General features: G+C 35.9%; 1 protein-coding gene across 17 annotated transcripts in view; it reads left to right on the top strand.

Annotated features, from left to right (window-relative positions):
• Positions 1 to 17,350, top strand: part of cngb1a (cyclic nucleotide gated channel subunit beta 1a) — a 51,863-nt gene extending 34,513 nt beyond the window's left edge. For all 17 annotated transcript variants that reach the window (XM_030127738.1, XM_030127750.1, XM_030127746.1 and 14 more), the window contains 13 exons: positions 1,002 to 1,210; positions 1,310 to 1,360; positions 3,103 to 3,189; positions 3,282 to 3,346; positions 4,483 to 4,605; positions 5,921 to 6,062; positions 7,491 to 7,650; positions 7,836 to 7,933; positions 10,113 to 10,196; positions 10,322 to 10,440; positions 11,400 to 11,546; positions 13,716 to 13,908; positions 15,932 to 17,350. In XM_030127738.1, coding sequence (XP_029983598.1) covers positions 1,002 to 1,210; positions 1,310 to 1,360; positions 3,103 to 3,189; positions 3,282 to 3,346; positions 4,483 to 4,605; positions 5,921 to 6,062; positions 7,491 to 7,650; positions 7,836 to 7,933; positions 10,113 to 10,196; positions 10,322 to 10,440; positions 11,400 to 11,546; positions 13,716 to 13,908; positions 15,932 to 16,177 — 1,724 coding nt within the window. In that variant the 3' untranslated portion in view covers positions 16,178 to 17,350. The remainder of the gene's footprint in view (positions 1 to 1,001; positions 1,211 to 1,309; positions 1,361 to 3,102; positions 3,190 to 3,281; positions 3,347 to 4,482; positions 4,606 to 5,920; positions 6,063 to 7,490; positions 7,651 to 7,835; positions 7,934 to 10,112; positions 10,197 to 10,321; positions 10,441 to 11,399; positions 11,547 to 13,715; positions 13,909 to 15,931) is intronic.
• The last annotated feature ends 3,319 nt before the right edge of the window (positions 17,351 to 20,669 follow it).

Below are 20,669 nucleotides of genomic sequence, written 5' to 3'. Positions count from 1 at the left end.
GAGGAGGAGATGTGATTGACAGCTGTAATGACCAATCACTGTTATACGATTGGTATTCCATGCAGACACACCCCTCCTCTCAAGAGAAAATACAACATTTGAGTCAAGTATTAGAAGATTAAACTTAAAGTCAAATTTATTCTTACATATCGTTAGCCTCATGGCATAACTGCTTAAGTCATAAACAAATGGACAAAAGTACTGGGACAAATCATGGCTACAGCTGTAAAATGTCATGTTTATGCTGATTTGACATTTAAACATCAATATTAATAATCAATATGATATTTATCCCAATATAAAACTATATTAATACATTTGTCATTATTGTTTTGTATCCCAGACCCCTGTTAGAAAAGAAACACCTGGATCCACATACTTTTGTCCATTTGTGTATGAATTATGCTAACGATATGTTATCTTTAACTCAATGAAAAATCCAAAAGTAATAATCCAAATCATAAATATACAGTTGCAGAAAAAATTATTAGACCATCAAAAGTCATCAAAAACAATGGTTTTGCAATCCAGTCCTAACTCCTGTGTGTGTCATGTGACTAAAACAGACAGAAAAGAAAACATGGAATGCCTGAAAGCACTGTTTTTGTTAGTACAATGCCATGGATATTGATGGGAGAACTGAAGTGATTTTGGTTTTTATCAAGAAAACATGTTAAATGGATAGATGTCAACTCTGAAATTAAACTACTATGAGCTATTTTTGTTGGTATCATTATATTTGTCCAAACAAATGGACCTTTCATTGGACCAGGCATTAAAATAAACAAGAAACTGAAGAAAACAAGGGGTGGTCTAATAATTTTTTCCCCTACTATAACCATATTTTCATGAACTATGAACCAGTGAGCTGAAATCCACAGACAGTGACAGATGCACTTAGGATAAAAAACAGAGAAACAGCCTTTTCCTTGTGAATATGGTTTCTGTGATCATATGAGTGTCTGTAAAATTGTATTAAGTGTTCTCCTCTGTCTCTGCAGATCTGATCTATGTCATCTGGCTCTTCTTCGTGGTTGCGGCATGGAACTGGAACGTATGGTTGATCCCCGTGCGCTGGGCGTTCCCCTACCAGACCGACGAAAACATCCACTGGTGGCTACTGATGGACTACACCTGCGACTTCATCTACATCATCGACATCCTCGTCTTCCAGCCCAGACTACAGTTTGTCCGTGGAGGAGACATCGTGGTCAGTGGCATCACCAGCAAACACACTATTTTATTTAAAGTTGAACTGCTCCTTAATTTTTATTGCCTAAATCTTTAATGCATAAATTGTTTTTTACAGGTTGATAAAAAGGAGATGAGGGAACATTACATGACAACAGAGAGATTTAAGGTAAGAACAGAGTTTTGTGGCAGCCAGGTAAAGTAGAAAAACACTGGAAACAGCAGCAGGGTTTAGAAACAGTCAAAACTTTATTAATAGGGGGTTTTTTGACCCGTAAATAGTTTGAAACGACTCACTTTATGTATCGTTTCTGCCGGTTTACTTGTCAACAGTGGCTGAGGCCACATCGAAGTGTAACTGCTGTGTGCCCCAATGCTCATCAAATAACCAAAGGCAACTGTGTTCAAGTTTTCATGGTTTTCCTTCAAATCTAGTTGAGAAGAAGAAATGGGTCATCGCAATTCATCAAGATGAGGGGCCAAGCTGTAGAATCCAATCTTCCAGAACAGATCACTAAAGAACAAACAAAAGCGAGATTTAAAAGACAACTGAAGCAACATCAAATAACCCAATGTCTGTAAACAATTCGGAAGACATGTAGATATAAACATATGATATTAGCAAATGCATGTACACACACACGCAAAATTACAATTAGGTTTATTTATTTAATATTATTGCTTAGTTTTTGTTTGTTTGTGTTGTTTTTAATTTGATCTTGTAGTATTGTTATTATTGTTAATGTTGTTTTGTTTGGCTGTTGAGTGTTCTTAAGAAGGAAATATATGGGTGAATCACATTGTTTTTATGCTTGGAATGGGAGGACCCCAGGAAGAGTAGTTGATGTACTGCATCAGCTAATGGGCATCCTAATAAATAAATAAATAAATCAGGAAGTAGGTTGGTGTGTAACAGGCGTCCTGAACACCGACATTTCTAGGAAGAGGATTACCAGGGAAACATCAGCGGTGTTGTGAAGAGAATAACCTTAAACCTGACACCTTAATAACTTTAGTGTCATTTTTGCACTTTCCAAATTCATACTCTGGGACAAATTAGAACCTTTGACAGGCTGGTTTTGGCCCACGGGCCATATGATTGCCACTGCTGTTGCGTGTCTATGAACAGGTCCGTCCAGGTATTATTTGGGGGTGTGTTAGTGATGTGCACATCAGTGGGTTACTCGCAGGTCAGGTTGGGGCGGGTCAAAAGGATGCCACTTTATTCGCGGGGCGGGTTGGGTCGGGTCAAATAATTCCATAAAAGCCCCACGGGTTGAAAAAAAAACCGACTTGCGTATCACGTTAAAGTGAAAGTGAAACTTATGGATGTTTTACTAATTTCTCTAAGCCTCCTGCTGTTGTGCAGCTAATTTTCCTTTTCCCTACCTTCAGAAAATTTAATTTGAGGGGGCAGGACATGTGTTTACCCCTGCCCCACAACCGGGTCCAAATCGGCCAGATCGCATGATTAAATCCAATCTGATCTTCTAAAAAATGCCAGATCGGCAGCCAATACCAATCTGTAGATCAGATCAGGACATCCCTGCTAGTTATAGACGTAACAAATTAAGTAGGATTTAAAAGCGGTACTAGAAATCCACTACATTTTTACCAAAATGAATATAAAGATATCTTTGCAGCACCTAGAGGGTTCAAATTCAAACTGTATGAAATATTAGGGTCCAAATACACAAATAAATGAACCACAGACTAATAAAAGTGGGTTTAGATAAATATGAGCCCTTTAAGTCTGTAAAAGTGATTATGCCTTTTATTTTACTGGTACGGGCCTGCTTGTTCTGTTTGTGGCCCCTGAACTAAACTGAGTTTGACACCCCTGTTTAAAATTGTTCATGATGTGTTTTAGCAGAATGTTTGTATGTTACGCTGTTGAAATGTGTTCCACAGATGGATGTGATCAGCCTGTTTCCTATGGAGGTGTTTTATTATTTCACTGGAGTCAACTCTCTGCTGCGTTTCCCTCGTCTGTTGAAGGTCAGGATGTTTTTCAGCTTCATGCACACGTCCATGCTGCTGCTTCAAGGAAAAGATAAATGACTGTTTGTTTTGTCTTTTTTTTCTCTCAGTATTCTGTTTTCTCTGAGTTCAACGACCGAATGGAATCTGTGATGGCGAAAGCGTACATCTACAGGTGAGGAGTGTTTTGTATCAGTTTCCATAGGGTTCAGCTACAAAAATGATTAGAATCTGGTTTGTTTCTTGTTTATTATCTGCTCAAAGATTAAAATCACAAATAAGGTCAAATAAGAGACTTAGCACATGTGTTGAAGCCCCGATATTTATTCATGAATATGTTTTTGTTAGAAATCAGATCTTTGACCATGACCATGTCGGATTATTGTCCATGAAAAATTATGTGGTATAGAGACAGTGTGCTAAGTGTGTTTTTTTCTTCCGTGTTACTTAATCACAAAAGAACAGATGAAAGTGAGAAAATTTGCAGTAACATAAAATCAAGTGTCATCTGCATATTGAGTAATTTCTATTTACACAAAAAGAGATAATTATTCAGAGCACATTAAGTTAAGTGTGTAAATTACGGAAGAGGATTAGGGCCACTGGGGAAAAAAATTAGGTCCAATATTTTTATTATTATTATGAGAAAAAAAAGTCAGAATTCTGACTTTTAAATATTTTTTAAATTATTGTTCTGAGATTAAAGTCAGAATTCTGAGGAGAAAAAAGTCTGAATTCTGACTTTTTTCTCAGAATTCTGACTTTAATTTTGCGATTCCCACTTTTTTCTCATAATAATAATTTAAAAAAATATATTGGACCTTAATTTAGATTTTTTTTTCCAGTAGCTCTAATCCTTTTCTGTAGTAAAGTTTAAATTTTTACAATTATATACTATGTTTGTGGTATATTTGGATTAAAATGTCTGTACATTTGTTAACAAAAGCTAAAAACCTTATAATAAATATGTAGATTTTTTGCATCAAAGACTTTAAGTGTGTTTCAGGTTCATTGTTTGTCTCCCATCTTGTTTTGTTTTGGTTTTTTTAAAGTCTTTGCAGATATACCCTGAAGAACGTCTAAAAAAGTCACAGTTAAATAGTGTTTGCATGTGTTTAAATGTTTTAAATTCTATCTTTAAAGACAACAAACTGTTTAATAGGTTGTTTTCAAGTGTCATTAATAGTAAAGATTATTTATTTATTTAACCTTTATGTAACCAGGTAGGTCAATTGAGGCAGCAAAACAGGCAGAAAAAACAGTAAAGAAACCAGTTACAAAGTTACCTAATTTTGTGTTTTTGTGTTCCAGAGTGATCCGAACCTCCATGTACCTGCTTTATTCTCTGCACATCAATGCTTGTCTGTTCTACTGGGGCTCAGACTACGAAGGCCTGGGGTCCACGAAGTGGGTCTACAATGGAAAAGGCAACGCGTAAGACCCCCTTTTATCATCCCTGCATGGACATGTTTCTTCTTTATGTAGATTTGTGTACGGTACTTTCCGGGTTATAGTGCACACCTGAAAATAACCCACCAAATTTTAAAAGAAAAAAATATTTGTACATATATATATATATATATATATATATATATATATATATATATATATATATATATATGTATACAGGGGTTGGACAAAATAATGGAAACACCTTCACCTCAAGATGATAATGCCCCAATCCATACAGCTAGAATTGTTAAAGAATGGCATGAGGAACATTCTAATGAAGTTGAGCATCTCGTATGGCCGGCACAGTCCCCAGACCTCAACATTATTGACCATTTATGGTCAGTTTTAGAGATTCAAGTAAGACGTCGATTTCCACCGCCATTGTCTCTAAAAGAGTTGGAGGGTATTCTAACTGAAGAATGGCTTAAAATTCCTTTGGAAACAATTCACAAGTTGTATGAATCAATACCTCGGAGAATTGAGGCTGTAATTGCCGCAAAAGGCGGACCTACACCATATTAAATTATATTTTGTTGATTTTTTAAGGTGTTTCCATTATTTTGTCCAACCCCTATATATATATATATATATATATATATATATATATATATATATATATATATATATATATATATATATATATATGTATATGTGTGTGTGTGTAAGAAAGACCATTTAAACCAAAATAATCAAATAAATGAATTAAAAAGTAAATAAATAAAGGTACCCAGATATTGGAGTACATATGTTGGTAGATACCATACCTTCTACAAGGCAGATAAAGGGCTGCCAAATGGCATAGAACTTTCTGGTGGAACCCCTAATGGTATATTTATTTTTTTCTAGATGAATATGATGCATAACCTTTCTGATCCATTGTCCATACATTGGAGGGAGAACATCCTTCCATTTAAACAAGTGTTGTAGTGTAGATGTTTGGATGAAATCTGTATTTTCTGTAACTTCTGCTGCTGCTGTCATGGCCACAATGCTCTTGCAAAAAAAAAAGTTTAATCTCAAAAAGTTTTTTTTTCTTGGTAAATAAAGGTTAATAATAATAATAATAATAATAATAATAATAATAACAAAAAAATTTCCCTGAGGTACCTAAAACATCAATTTCCATTCAGCTTTTTTTAACCAGATTTTAAGTTTGAAGATGAAAAAAGTGAAATTAACTTTTTTCAGTCTTTACTTTGAAGCCCATTTTGGCTAAATCCTTTTTTTCCTGATAGTTAACTAGAGGAAGCACAAACACTGCTTTAACTTTGTATCTTTTATCTTTATTTTCCTACAGTTACATCCGCTGTTATTACTTTGCTGTAAAGACTCTGATCACCATCGGGGGGCTGCCTGATCCCACCACAGTGTTCGAGATCTGCTTCCAGCTCATCAACTACTTCGTTGGCGTATTTGCGTTCTCCATCATGATCGGTCAGGTCGGTAATTCAATAACACATGTTAACTTCATTTTACATCTGCTCCAGGTAATCTCATTAGAGCTTGCTCGACGTTGACAATAATTAGATTTTCATCCCTTTTTTTAAGAGTCTGTGTGCTGTATGATTCAAGGGCTCTGACTTTTCACAAAACCCTCAATGACCCTGTTAAGGATTTTTTTTCTTTCTTATTTAAAAAATGACATATCGTATTTCTTATTTTTCTCTTTATATATTATTTTCACTCATTTGTGGTTTTTCTGCTTGTCTTTTTCTCTGCACTTGCATTGTTGTATGTTGCTGCTGTTAACCGTAAAATTGTCTTCTCTTCTCTTCTCTATAGTATGTAAACTGTACATATGGGGTAAAATGCATGATCTGATTAATATGATAAGGTGATGTGGCTTGAAGACTCAAAACAGCCTGAAAATTATGTATGTGTTTTAAGTTAGATTTGAAAAATTTGCAAAAATTTGGATTTAAAAATTATAAAACATGATCTGAATTTCTGGAATAATCAATGTTGACAGTGTAATATTCTCAGTGTCACAAATCTGTGCCAAACTTTAAGTAAAGTAGTTAAGTAATTTCCCCATGTATGTTATCTTATCTTATCTTATCTTATCTTATCTTACATGATCTTTAAATTGTCTTATCTTATCCTAAATTATCTTATTGTACCTTGTCTTATTTTATCTTATCGTATCTTATCATATCGTATCTTATCTTATCTTAAATTATCTTAAATTTTCTCATCTTATCTTAAATTATCTTATTGTATCTGATCTTATCTGATCATGCCTTAAATGATTTTACATTTTCTTATCTTAAATTTTCTTATCTTGAATTATCTTATCTTATTGTATCTTATCTTAAATTATCTTAAATTTTCTCATCTTAAATTATCTTAAATGTTATCTTGAATTATCTTAAATTATCTTCTCTTATTGTGTCTTATCTTAAACTGTCTTATCTTAAATTATCTTATCTTGAATAATCTTAAACTATGTTATCTTATCTTACAAATGACTTCTGTAAAATATCACTAATTGGTGAAAATGTTATTGACTACATAGATTTATATAATATGATCCAACTACATGGTGCTTTATGTGAGATGTCAAAAGACAAAAAGTTTGGAAAACAAACAATCTTTAACAATGTGTCGCAGTTAAATCCTGTTACGTTATGATTGTGTCAAAACCTGAACAGTAACTAAAGCTGTTGGACAAAGTAGAGTATGAGGTATGAAATAACATTCTTATATAATCCAGTAAACTGCACATAAATGAAAAGTGTCTTAAACATGGTTAATGGTTGATGGTTTCAGTTCTCAATTTCTGGATGTAACTTGTACATGTTTACAGTTTAAAACACACACACACACAAAAAAAAAGCATTTCCATCATCTTGTCTTTGTTGTGTCAGATGAGAGATGTGGTCGGAGCTGCGACGGCTGGTGAAAACTACTACCGGGCCTGCATGGACAGCACCGTCAAGTACATGAACTCCTACAAGATCCCCAAAGAAGTCCAGAACCGCATCAAGACCTGGTACGACTACACCTGGATGAGCCAGGGCATGCTGGGTAAGAAACAGTAACACATCAGTAGACAAACCAGGTTGGATCCTGTAGCTTAGCTCTAGGTCCAGCATCTGACACAGATGTTAGGAGAAAGCTGAGGATATTTCTGATTGTTTTTTAATATTAAACCCTCAGTCAAAGTGCACTATCACCTGTGAGCAGTGGAGTTTTCTCTGTTTTCTCTGCAGACGAACAGGAGCTGCTGATTCAACTTCCCGCTAAGATGAGGCTGGACATGGCCGTGGACGTCAACTATTCCATCGTCAGCAAAGTCTCACTTTTTCAGGTCAGAACAACAACAAACAGCAACCGACGCTAAACACATCAGATTGTCCTCATTTGCTGACGTCCTGGAATGTGGCTCATACAGACAGTAGTGCATTGTTCATTGTTATTTACCAGGATGATTGGTGTCTGTATCTATGAGATGAATGTGTGTTTAAGAGTTAGGTGAGATTTCAGAAGGTACTACAGCTGTCAGATGTGTGGAAGATGGTTAATGGGATTATAACTGATAACACTTTATTAGTATGTTTCTAATATACCTTTGAGATTTTCATTATATCCTCAAAATCGAATTTTGGGGTTATAATGGTTTTATCCTGAATGCCGCCACCGCTGGATCTCCTTGGTGTTTTGGTGATAACTAGGGCATATTTGGTTGGATTTCTTCTCCTTGATAACCAACATAGAAGACCCCTAGTGGAAGAACCGCATGGATTTCAGCTTCTCTATGAGTATTATAAGTCATCCACATGGGGGCGCTTTAGTTGAAAATCAGTTTTTTTGGACATAAATCCATCAATAATCGGCCGATTGAGATCAAATTTGGTTCATATTGATGGTCTTCCAAATGTCCATGTTCTGTCTAGCGTTCAGAATTCATATGTGGTCATTTTCATTCACTAGGTGGAGTTTTGTGGGAAAAATCGTTTCTCAGACCATTATTCTGCCACTGTTGGGTCCATGTATCTCAAATTGAGTTCATATCAATTGTCTAACAATTGTCATGGATAGACTTATATATAGCAGAGGACTGCGGGGATTTTGGGGCTATACCCTTGCTGTTGACCCCCGATAGCAAAAGCTTTGTTTCTTCACTCATGATCTTTATTGACTACCATTTTAATTCTTAACCAATCTTCTACATGTACAAAAAAAATAGCTGATCTGGCCAGAATGGATCATTATAAAAGTCATAAACATTGTAACTTGCAAGTTATCATCTTACAAAACTTTGGCCAATGTTAATAATTCCCTCTTTCAATTTTCAGCAGCATTAGGTGCATTTCCATTCATCATAATTTACATTAACATTTTCAGTTTGCACATTGGAAATGCCAAAAACATATGGAAGCATGTTGAGGTGTAATACCCCTGATGGCCAATAGACGCTGCAAATATATATACAAAAAAAAGAAATTCCCAGTTTATATTTTCTCATTCATTCTATTTGTACCGTCTAATAATTGATCTGGTTGTCCATCTTTATGGCTTTGTAAGTAACATTTAGCTTTGTTTGACAAGTGTGTTTGAGTGTTGCTCACTTGTAAAGTCAGATATTCAAAGCTTCTGTTTACTGATTAAAATATATATTTTCTGACAGCTTCACTGTAGTTGTGGTTAATACATTAACAAGACTGTGAGATGACTTTAGTTTACTGTTTTGTGTCATTAACCCATAAAGACCCAAACATCCACCAACAACCAAAACCATCTACTGATCTAAAATGTTTAATACCTGTTGATCCATTAATCCTATCAATACATGTGAATAATTGGTGTAAAATACAGTTCTTCATCTTTTTGTGGTCATCAGATATGACCCATTTGGATTTTTAAAGGATCTGTAGTTACCATGGAAACACCGTCATCCTCTACAACATTGATTCCCCAGTAAAATCCATGGAGTTTGAACAATGACAGTGGATAGGGACGCTTGTTTTTATGATATATTTTTACTAAAAAAAGGATGTTTTCTACAGTTTTTTTGTTTTAGATATCATAATCTTCAACTTTGACCTGAGCTTTTATGAACATCTACATGATCAGTGGATTGAATATAGGAAAATACCTGATTTATACTTAAAAATCCCAAATACAGAGCATAATATTAGAATAAATGGTGATAAATCACTTAAGAAAGGTTAAATAGAGAGAAAAATTCATTTGTGAACTACCACAAAAGTAGCACTGGGTCTTTATGGGTTAAACTAGCATTAGCTTGAGCATTAGCTCACATTCCTGCAGTTACGCTGTTTTTTCAAAATACGGTAGTTTCTGGAAACATAAAACCAACACGGTGATGGATCAAATGCAACTTCTACACTTCAAAACAAAACCAGTGGATGGCATCACAGTTACCCTAACGCTAACCCACAGCTCAGTCCACTTCCTATGTACAGTCTGTGAACAGGATACAATAAGACCGAGTGTGAATTAATATGTGTGTGTTTATCTGTCAGGGCTGTGACAGACAGATGGTGTTTGATATGTTGACAAGGCTCAAGTCTGTCGTGTACCTGCCGGGAGACTTTGTCTGTAAAAAGGTAAGAAACCAAGAATACAATCAAATAAACTCTGCTGTTAAACCTGCTGATTCTGATTCCACCAATGTCCTGAACTGTGTGTGTGTGTGTGTGTGTGTGTGTGTGTGTGTGTGTGTGTGTTGTAGGGGGAGATTGGTAGGGAGATGTACATCATCAAACAGGGTGAGGTCCAGGTGGTGGGGGGTCCTGACCTGCAGACAGTGTTCGTCACCATCAGAGCCGGATCTGTGTTTGGAGAGATCAGGTCAGAGATTCCACCACTTATCCTGTTAAACACAGACTCATTGAACTGGACTTTGTGGTGCGTTCAAGGTGCCTCTGGATTATGACTGTTCATTGAATGTCAGTTTAATTTATTAAGTTGGTGTAATGAGGCCAAACACAACCTCGCTTTTTGACTATATAGGTCAGGGGTCAGCAACCGTGGTCCTAGAGAGCCACTATCCTGCATGTTTTAGATGTTTCCTTCTTCCAGCACACCTGACGGTCGTTATCAAGCTTCTGCAGAGCTTGATGATAGGCTTATCATTTGAATCGGAAGTGTTGGAAGAGAGATACATCTAAAACATGCAGGATAGTGGCTCTCTAGGACCAGGCTTGCTGACCCCTGATATAGGTATTATATCCTTTATATATTCAGTATTATACACCATGTAATAGTAGCAGGTTTATGGTCAGGTGGCAGGTTTGTTATATGGGACGTTTGAATCAAACAAGTGACATTATGTACTTGTTTTTATTTTATTTGTTAAAAGAAAACTCTAAAATGTTGGTGAACTTTAGTCAAACATAATAATAATAATAATAATAATAATAATAAAAATTGCATTTATAAAGTACTTTTCATTTAAAGGAATCTCAAAGTGCTACAGAGAAAAAGAAAGTCCTTGAAGAAATACATTAAAAAAATAAAATACTACATGTAAAAGAAGACATCATGATAAAATCAAAGTCAGTATCAGCAAACTGAAGAATTATCTGGCAATGTATTGAACAGAACATGTTAAAATGTTGGATTGTGACCCTGAAGACAACAACTACTTCTGAGAGTAAGCTTCATTGTTCTTTGTTTTCTTTTACTTAACACTCATTTAACTACAGTCACTCAACTGATCAATAAATCGGTCAAATAAAGGACGACAGACGGACGCACTGTGCTTGAACTTAAGTGTCTGACAGATTTCCTCTTCTCTGATTGGTCAGTTTGCTCGCGGGAGGCGGAGGTAACCGTCGAACAGCCAATGTGAAGGCCCACGGCTTCGCTAACCTCTTCATCCTGGATAAGAAGGACCTGGCAGAGATCCTGGTGCACTACCCTGAGTCCCAGAAGCTGCTCCGCAAGAAGGCCAAGTAAGACTCAGCCCGACGCACTGGCACCTGCCGGGGTCAGAGGTCAAGGGGTCATGTGTAAGACTGACCTCAGCAGCGTCCAGATCATGTCATACAGTCTGTGCCAAAGACAAACACACACAAACGGCAGCTTTTCTGCTTTTATACATGATATTGGAAGGTTTTATACACTGTGACTAAATACTTTCAATTCTAAACATTTAATATCTGATTTGGTATGACCCGGAAGTGACTGACTTCTTCATGTGTTCTGTGAAGTGTCTTCTACTTAGATTGTCTACCATGGATGAACTGCATTAGACAAAACAATACCTGAAGATCGGTCAGTGTATCTTTTGGTAACTGGATTTTCTTTCCCGAAACAAAAGAAAAACTAATGGTTTATTGATTTTCGTTTTGAATTACAACAATTAAAATGGAATTTCAAGGCATTTTTCTTGTTTTGTGTCAAAACAGATAAACCAATTTTTTAAAAAATTAGTGATTTTCATTTTCTCTTTCTAAAAACAAAAAAGAAAGTTACTACCTGACAGAAATGTAAAAACGGACCAAAAACACCTGTTTTTTTCATTTTCTGAGACTGGATGTTGCCATTTTCAAGGAAAGAGTGCTAATGCCTCGGTCACAAAGATTCTTACAAACAATGTGTTTGTACGAATCTTCCAGTTCGTACGAAATCTGTAGTTCGTAGACATTCATGGAGGGAGCATGTCTACGATGTCCAGATTTCGTACGAACTGGAAGATTCGTACAAACCCATCATTCGTAAGATTCTTTATGACCTTGGCATTAGTGCTCTTTCCTTGAAAATGACAACATCTGGTCTCAGAAAATGAAAAAAAAAGCCATTTTTAGTCAGTTTTTCCATTTCTGTCAGGTACTAACTTTATTTTTTGTCATTAGAGAAAATGAAAATCAATCTGTTTTTTTAAATTTGGTTCATCTGTTTTGACACTGAAAAACAAAAATGCCTTGAAATTACATTTTAATTCCTCTATTTTAAAATGAAAAATCTATTAACCACTAGTTTTTCTTTTGTTTCTGGAAAGAAAATCCAATTACCAAAAGATACACTGACCCGTTTGCTGCCTACACAAAATTGCTACTTTTGCTAAATTGCTACAAAATTGCTACACAAAATTCTCCATTATCGCAGAATGCATTAGGCAGAATACTAGCAAACCCACAACTGTCCAGCTCAACACATGAAGTCAGTAGCTTCTGGGTCAAACCAAATCAGATATCAAAAATGTCAACATGAAACCCCACATTTGCTCCATTTGCTTATTTACAATTTTTAATTTGCACTTACAATCAAAAGAATGAAAAACAACTCGTGTTTTCATTTTTGATTTGTACATGAATAATGATATATTGAATCATTTTTTCGTTTTCCAACTGTGGATTCTCAATTGAATATGAAAAGAACGAATGATAGACAGATTTGGAATGAGTGAGTTCAGCTTTAAGGTCTGAAAACTGAAAAGAGGAGCAGCCGAAGGAGGCGCAGGCTTTGGGTATGATGCACTGTTTAGTTTATTTTGATTGGTAGTAAATAAATATTCAGTGTATCCTCGAAGTGCAGAGTTTTTTCCATGATCTGAATGAATCTGGCAGGTTCTTGCAGTCTGTCCTCCTCCTCCTCTTCTGTCTGGTTCTTCTCCGTCCTCTTCCTCCCTCATGGCGTCTGTTCCCGTGAGGATTAGGCTGGTGTCTAATCTGCTCACCCAGGTTGTTCTACTTCCTGGTAGACGGTCACTCACTCAGTCAGTCAGTTAGTCAGGGAAGCGGGTCAGATCAGAGGAGTCCTGTGATCCTGATCCTGCTCAGCCTTTAGTCTTTCAGTCAGGACATGGTGCAGCAGCAGAGATGGTGGACCTGCTGTAGGTGGTGGGATGGAAACAGGTGGGATATTTATCTGTTTAGGAGGTTAGAAAACTGTAGGAGAATGCATTAATGTGGAGGATGTTATTTGTTTTAATTATGATTCTGGTGAAAGAACTTTAAGACTAGTGGCTGTGGGTGAGTTCTGATGTTTTGCGTAAGTTGTAAAGTAATAACATGTTTAAGCCCAACAAAAAACAGTATCGGACAAAAAAAAAAAACCTGTTGTTTAATGTGTAATGTATTGTGAAGCTAATCTCCTCATGTTTGTTGTCGTCCTTGCAGGAAGATGCTGACAAAGGACAAGAAACCGGAGGAGAAGGAGGGCGTGAAAGAGGCCGTGCAGGTCATCCCTCCCAGACCGGACACCCCCGAAATGTATAAGGCGGCTCTGAAGGTGGCGGAGAAGGCGGGCATCGAGGGAACGGGAACCTTCGCCAAGCTGAAAGCAGAGTATGAAGCATCGCAAACAACAGAGGTACGATACACAGAACCGAACCCGTAAAGACAGAGATACTGTTGTGGCAGTTCCCAAATGAGTGTTTCTCTCAACTTAACTTTTCTTAAGTGATTATAATATTATCCTCTGTATTTTACATTTTTTCTGTGAAAGTCAGCTATTTTCCTGTATTTAATTCACTGATCATGTAAATGTTTGTAAAAGCTCAGAGTAAATTTGTTATTACATCAAAACTGAAGAAAAAGTGACTTTTTCATTAAAATCTCTCATTAACTGAACATAAACCCAGTGTCTTCATCCACTGTCATTGATCCAACTCCACGGGTTTTACTGGTGAATCAATGTTGTAGAAGATGACAGTGTTTCCACGGTAACTACGGAGCCTCTGAACGTCCAAATGGGTCATATCTGATGACCATGAAAAGATGAAGAACTGTATTTTACACCAATTATTTACATGTATTGACAGGATTAGTGGATCAACAGGTATTAAACAGTTTAGATCAGTAGATGCTTTTGTTCAATGGTGGATGTTTGGGTCTTTATGGGTTAAAATCATCGACATCAGTGGGTGAATGTAGCTGTTAAATACACATCCGAGTTATTGATGTTTTACTTGAGTATTTACATTTTATTTTAGCTTTATACATCTACGTATCTGCTTTTCTCAGGGAGGCAAATACCACACGTTTTACTCCATTACACTGTGATGATCGTTATTTTTAATATTCTTTACCTCCTTCATCTGCAGTAAAAATTACATATATCCAAATGTATTGATTTTGATGTTTGTGTTAAACTGAGTTTAACCCATAAAGACCCAAACAGCCCCTGGCAACCAAAAGCATCTACTGATTCAATACCTTTAATACCTGTTGATCCACTAATCCTATCAATACATGTCAATAATTGGTGTAAAATACAGTTTGTCGTTTTTTCATGGTCATCAGATATGACCCATTTGGACGATATGAAAATACCTGATTTTTACTGAAAAACATGCAAAAAATCAGAAAATAATACTGTAATAAATGGTGATAAATCATTTAAGAAGGGTCAAATACATAGAACAATTTATTTCGGAACTGACACAAAAGTAGCGCCGGGTCTTATGGGTTAAAATTCTCCTCGTCCTTCAAATGAATAAACTCCTTAAAAACTTCTTGATTTAGCAAAAAAAAATGCCTCATCACAAACCTTGACTGATTAATCACAGCAATAGGACACTTTATGAACTATGAGAACATGTTGGCACCAGTGGCTTAAGTGGAAACTTTGAGATAAAATAAGAGCTTGAAAGATTTTAAGATTATTTTTTTGTTAAGTTCAAAGTTTATATATCCAGTTATACTGACAGTGATGCTTCCTTCAATACTTGTCTGGATAATTTCACACACATTCAGATGCATAAAGCGAGGGAGAAGGTTAGTGATGATCAGCTGATTAATCTATGACTGGCTTCTCCACGTTCCAAACTTTACCCATAAAGACCAAGGCCAGTACTTCTTTTATGTCAGTTCCCAAATTAATTGTTCTCTCTATTTAACCTTTCTTAAGTGATTTATCACCATTTATTGTAATATTATTAACTTTACTATGTATTTTTTCAGTGAAAATCAGGTATTTTCCTGAGTAAAGTTGAGGGTTATCAAATCAAAAACAGAGAAAGTAAAGAAAAAATGACTTTTTCAGCAATGATTTCAGTAATTGAACATAAACCAAGTTATGTTCAAACTCCATGGGTTTTACTGGTAAATCAATGTTGTAGAAGATGACGGTGTTTCCATGGTAACTACAGAGCATCTGTCCAGAGGGAAATGATATGTAGTGAAGACTTTAGATCAAGTTAATTAAAGGTAAAGTATATTTATAAGGTTATCACCATAGATGACAGAAACTGATAATAACAAAATGAATGTGATAAACACTAGTCAGAGCACAAAAAGTTAAAACATTAACAAGATTAACTCCACAAAAGGGAGGTTAAAATATTAATGAACGTGTAAATAATAAATAATAATAAACTCTATTTCATGGTCAGGTCCTGCCTGCCGCCATTTCTCCAGTTCCGCCTCCATCGCCGATGCACCGCCGCTCTCCGGTCCCGGTCATCGCCATCCAAGACGATGACGACACGGTGGCCGAGACCGCCGACAGCTCCGTCATCATCCGCATGACGCCGCGACAGGAAGGGGAGGAGCTTCTGACGGTGGAGGTGTCACCTGGGGAGGGGGAGAAGGGAGATGGAGAAAAGACGGAGAAAGAGGAGGAAACGGAGAAGAAGTAGAAGAAACAGGACGCATTTGATCAGCCTGCCTCCACTTGGTCTTCTACTACAGCTGGTGAGCTCCCAGAATGCCTTGCAACAACCTCCAGCACTGAGGCGGGACAAAACAGACCCAGTTGATTCTGGTCTCTACTCATGTGATGGACGACTTATTCTCTGGTTCTTCTCCTGTTTGGCACATTTTGCTCTTAGTCTCATTTTATTTTAAACATATGCAGCAAAAGAAAAAGTCAAAATATCCACAAAATATGTCTTTGTCTGTCAGTCGTGTCCCTGTTGTCATTCTTTTTCCTTTTTCCTGCTTTTCTTTCTTTTTGTGACGACTTTTCCCACACTTCAACAGAATTTCAACATGGACAGGAGCTACAGAATTTGGTTTCAGCTTTTTAAAATTAGAATATTTAGCTTCTACTCGCCATAATCTAAAGTTCTGTGAGTGGATGTGGGTGAATTGCATCTTGGGAGTTGTAGTTAAGATGTTGCTTTCAGTTTTTAAGTCCTTAGGGGCTGATTTTTTTTTTTCTTTACTTTTATTTTTATCAATGAACCAGATCTTTTCTAACCCCTTTTTCTGTCACATATTATTATTGTTACTATAATTAACCATGAGGGGGTTAAAATATCTGGTTTTATCTTGGTTTGAGTCCATGATGTTTGATGTTTTCTTCTCATCATCAGATTGATACTGAAGCGTCTCTATAACATCGACTGTGTCTTTTCTTCTTTTAATCAATGCATGTGAATATAAATGTAATATAAAACTCCCAGAATCCTTAGCTCTAGGGCTGGGAGTGCTACTTATATGGAGCACTGTGGAATGTGCACTGTGAGATTTGGCCCATTTAAAATTAATGTTAGAAGAGTATGAGACTTTCGCCAATGCTTTTATTTACGATGTAATGCAGTAGAACTGTAAATAATGTTGAGTCAATGCACACGTACACACACGCACAGCTTTTCTACATTTGTATTTATGGATATTATGTTAATAGACTAATCCAGGTTGTTGTTAATAGGTTTATTTTTTTTGGAGTGTTAAAATGTGGGTGCTGAAACAAAACTGTTTAATGTTAAACCACATTATGGGAACTAGGTTTATATTTTTTATGTTATAAAACTGCTTTGAGTATATAAAAATGCAGAGGAGATGAAAATAAAACTAAAGATTTGTACGATGGTGTGTAAAGAAATTTTCCTTTTATAATATTTTATAATGAAATGTGTGTACAAGAATGAGTATTGACACCCAGATACTGGAACAACAATATTGAGCACTTCTGAACTCAAAATGATCAAATGTATTTCCATAAATGTATTTAAAGTACATTTTAGTGTTTAGAGCAAGGGAGTGAAACATACGGCTCATGGGCCAAAACCAGCCCGCCAAAGGGTCCAATCCAGCCCATGGGATGAATTTGCAAAATGGAAAAATTACACTGAAGATATAAACAATCAACGATGTTAAACTGGTTTTAGTTCAGGTTCCACATACAGACCAATATGATATAAAGTAAAGCAAGTGGTCCCAGGCACAACAAACCTCGCCCCTTGTATGTATTGTAGCTTATTCTGGCATCGATCCAGCTGACATCATCATGTCTATGTGTGTGCTGATGTCATCATATCAGTTGCCTCTATATATCTGCCAAGTTTGAAGTAAATTGAAACAAAATTGATCTATTTATAGACGTGAAATTTCGGCCATTATAAGTAAATGGGGGGAAAAAAAAGATTTAAAAAAATAATTAAAAATTAAAATTTCATCTACTTTTCCCAAAATGTAACTACATCTATTCTGTTTCACTGGCAATCTATAAACTCAATTTGGTATGAATTCAACCAATAGTTTTGCTGCTAAAGTGTTCAACAAACAAACAAACCGTACCAAAAACACTCCAAGTTTTTTTCATGGTTTAAGGTGAAAAATATTATATTAAACAAGTGATTCCAGGCACAACAAACCCTGCCCCTCACACATATTGTATCTTATTTTGGCATCGATCCAGCTCATGTCATCATGTCTATGTGTATGCTGATGTCAGCATAGACATGTCAGCCATTATAAGTAAATGGAAAAAAAAAAAAAAAAAGATTTAAAAAAATTCCTAAATATTTGAACTTTCACCTACTTTTCCCAAAATGTAATCACATCTATTCTGGGTCACTGGTCTATAAACCCAATATGGTATGAATTCAATCAATAGTTTTGCTGCTAAAGTGTAAACAAACAAACAAAGAAACAAACCGAACCAAAAACAATACCCCTTGCCTTGCCTTCGGGGGGCATAATAATGACAACTCCAAATTTTTCAATTTTGTTTTAGTGCAAAAAAATATAGCATTAAATTATGAAAATATTTACGTTATATACAATATTTACCAGTCTTTGCTGAAAAAAGTCACTTTTTCTTATAATAACCTTTGAATTTACTCTGAGCTTTGATGAACATCTACATGATCAGTGAATTAAATATGTCAAAATACCTCAATTTCACAAAAAAAAAAAAAAAAAAAAAATCCAAAATACAGAGGATAATATTATAATAAATGGTGCTAAATTGCTTAAGAAAGGTTAAATATTGAGAAAATTCATTTGGGAACTGACATGAACATAGCTCTGGGCCTTTATGTGTTAAGTTGACATAACTAGTCTATATACAGTCTATCTTTATATAAAAACCATGGGGTCACATTCATTCATTCATTCATTCATTCATAAATTCCTTTTCCAAACGCTTTAATCCTCCAGTGGGTCACAGACTGGTCTCAGATTAAACAGACAAACCAAATTCCTCCAGCGTGGAATGTCTTGGAATGTGGCCTGTACGCTGAACAGCTGACTTAGCTCCTCCCACTTCAGTCCAGTTTATCTGGGCCTGGGCCTGGGCCTCTGGGACAGACCTGGACCTTCATGGACTAGCCAGGAACCAGCCTTAAACTCTGTCCACAGTGGGAGTGGAGATAATCACCGGGTCAGTGTGGCCTCGGCTCGGCTCAGACACTGGTTATCTGTTAACGTTGGATAAAAGGCTGATAGTACAGATGTGTGTTTTTATTTGTCTGTGGCAGAAGGTGAACATCTGCAGCGCTCATTGATGCTCTTATTTCATGCTGTGAATTCTTTTCCTGTTTCCGCTGGTGATGACTCAATAACCACGACACAAGCAGAGCTCTAATGATTTTCACTGAGTTTACTGCAGTAGTTTCCAGGTCAGTCAATGCTTATGTCCTGCAGTGGGTTTTCATTTTAGGGTCAGTGTGCACGTTCAGTCGTCCTAGTGGAAAATACAAGTCAGTTTGGGACAACTGCTGCATTTTCCACTGATTTATATTTCAACTTTATGTGCAGTTCACTATAAAACATGGGTCGTCGGCTATATTTGTCTAACTTTTCAGAGACACTCTTTCAGGCCTAATGATCAGCGTCCAACACTTTTGACCAAAGAGCCAAGAAGAAAAACACCAAAGAAGAAAAAATATACCTAATGTGCAAATGCATGTACGAAAGAGGATTAGGAACACTGGGGAAAAAAATTAAGGTCCAATAGATATTTTTTATTATTATTCTGAGGAAAAAAGTCAGAATTCTGTGAAAAAAGTCAGGATTCAGACTTTTTTTTTCCGACAGAATTCTGACATTAACCTCAGAACAATAATAAAAAAAAATTGAAACAGTCAGAATTCTGTGAAAAAAAGTCAGCAGATCTGACTTTAATCTCAGAATAATAAAAAAAATATTTTAAAAAGTCAGAATTCTGAGATTGAAGTCAGAATTATGAGGAAAAAAGTCAGAATTCTGATTTTTTTCTAAGAATTTTGTTTTAAATATTTTTTTTATTATTGTTCTGAGATTAAAGTCAGAATTCTGCTGAAAAAAGTCTCAGTTCTGACTTTTTTTCACAGAATAATAATAATAAAAAAATATATATTGGACCTTAATTAATTTTTTTTCATTGGCCCTAATCCTCTACTGTATGTATACCTATTTAATTTAGCTTTTTTTGTTTGTTTTAAATATTGCTTTAAAAAACAACCTCTGAACTATCGGAGTTTGTGCAAGAATATGGTTGCATTTCCTCCCAACAATGTGTCGTCCATACATGCAGCTTCACTGAGCTATGGTCAGTTTCTATTGTTACAGTGACTACAGCTAGAGGGCGCTGTTCAGCTGAGCTTTATGATGTAAATGAATGAGGTCAGAGTTATCTTAGTCGTTTGTCTAGTTCTTGAACGATGTTGAGTGCAGGATGCTGCAACAATGCATTTGCAAAACAGTGTTGGTAGAGAAGTTGTTTTGGTGGAACCTGCACATGGGAAGGGTCTTTTAGTACTAAACTGACAAAAATATGTGTGTTTGTCAAAATTTTTTTGGGAGGTTTTACAGCTCAGGTGTTGTTCCTTCACATAGCGATGGGGACTTTTTTTTTTAATTTACTTTTATTTTTGTTTTATAGAAAAACCTAACACCAATATATACAATAATAGAACAAAC

This window comes from Sphaeramia orbicularis, chromosome 3 (assembly GCF_902148855.1).
Source record: "Sphaeramia orbicularis chromosome 3, fSphaOr1.1, whole genome shotgun sequence".
Taxonomy (NCBI): domain Eukaryota; kingdom Metazoa; phylum Chordata; class Actinopteri; order Kurtiformes; family Apogonidae; genus Sphaeramia; species Sphaeramia orbicularis.
Note: the sequence above shows the minus strand (reverse complement) of the source record. Positions and strands in the feature narration are given on the sequence as shown.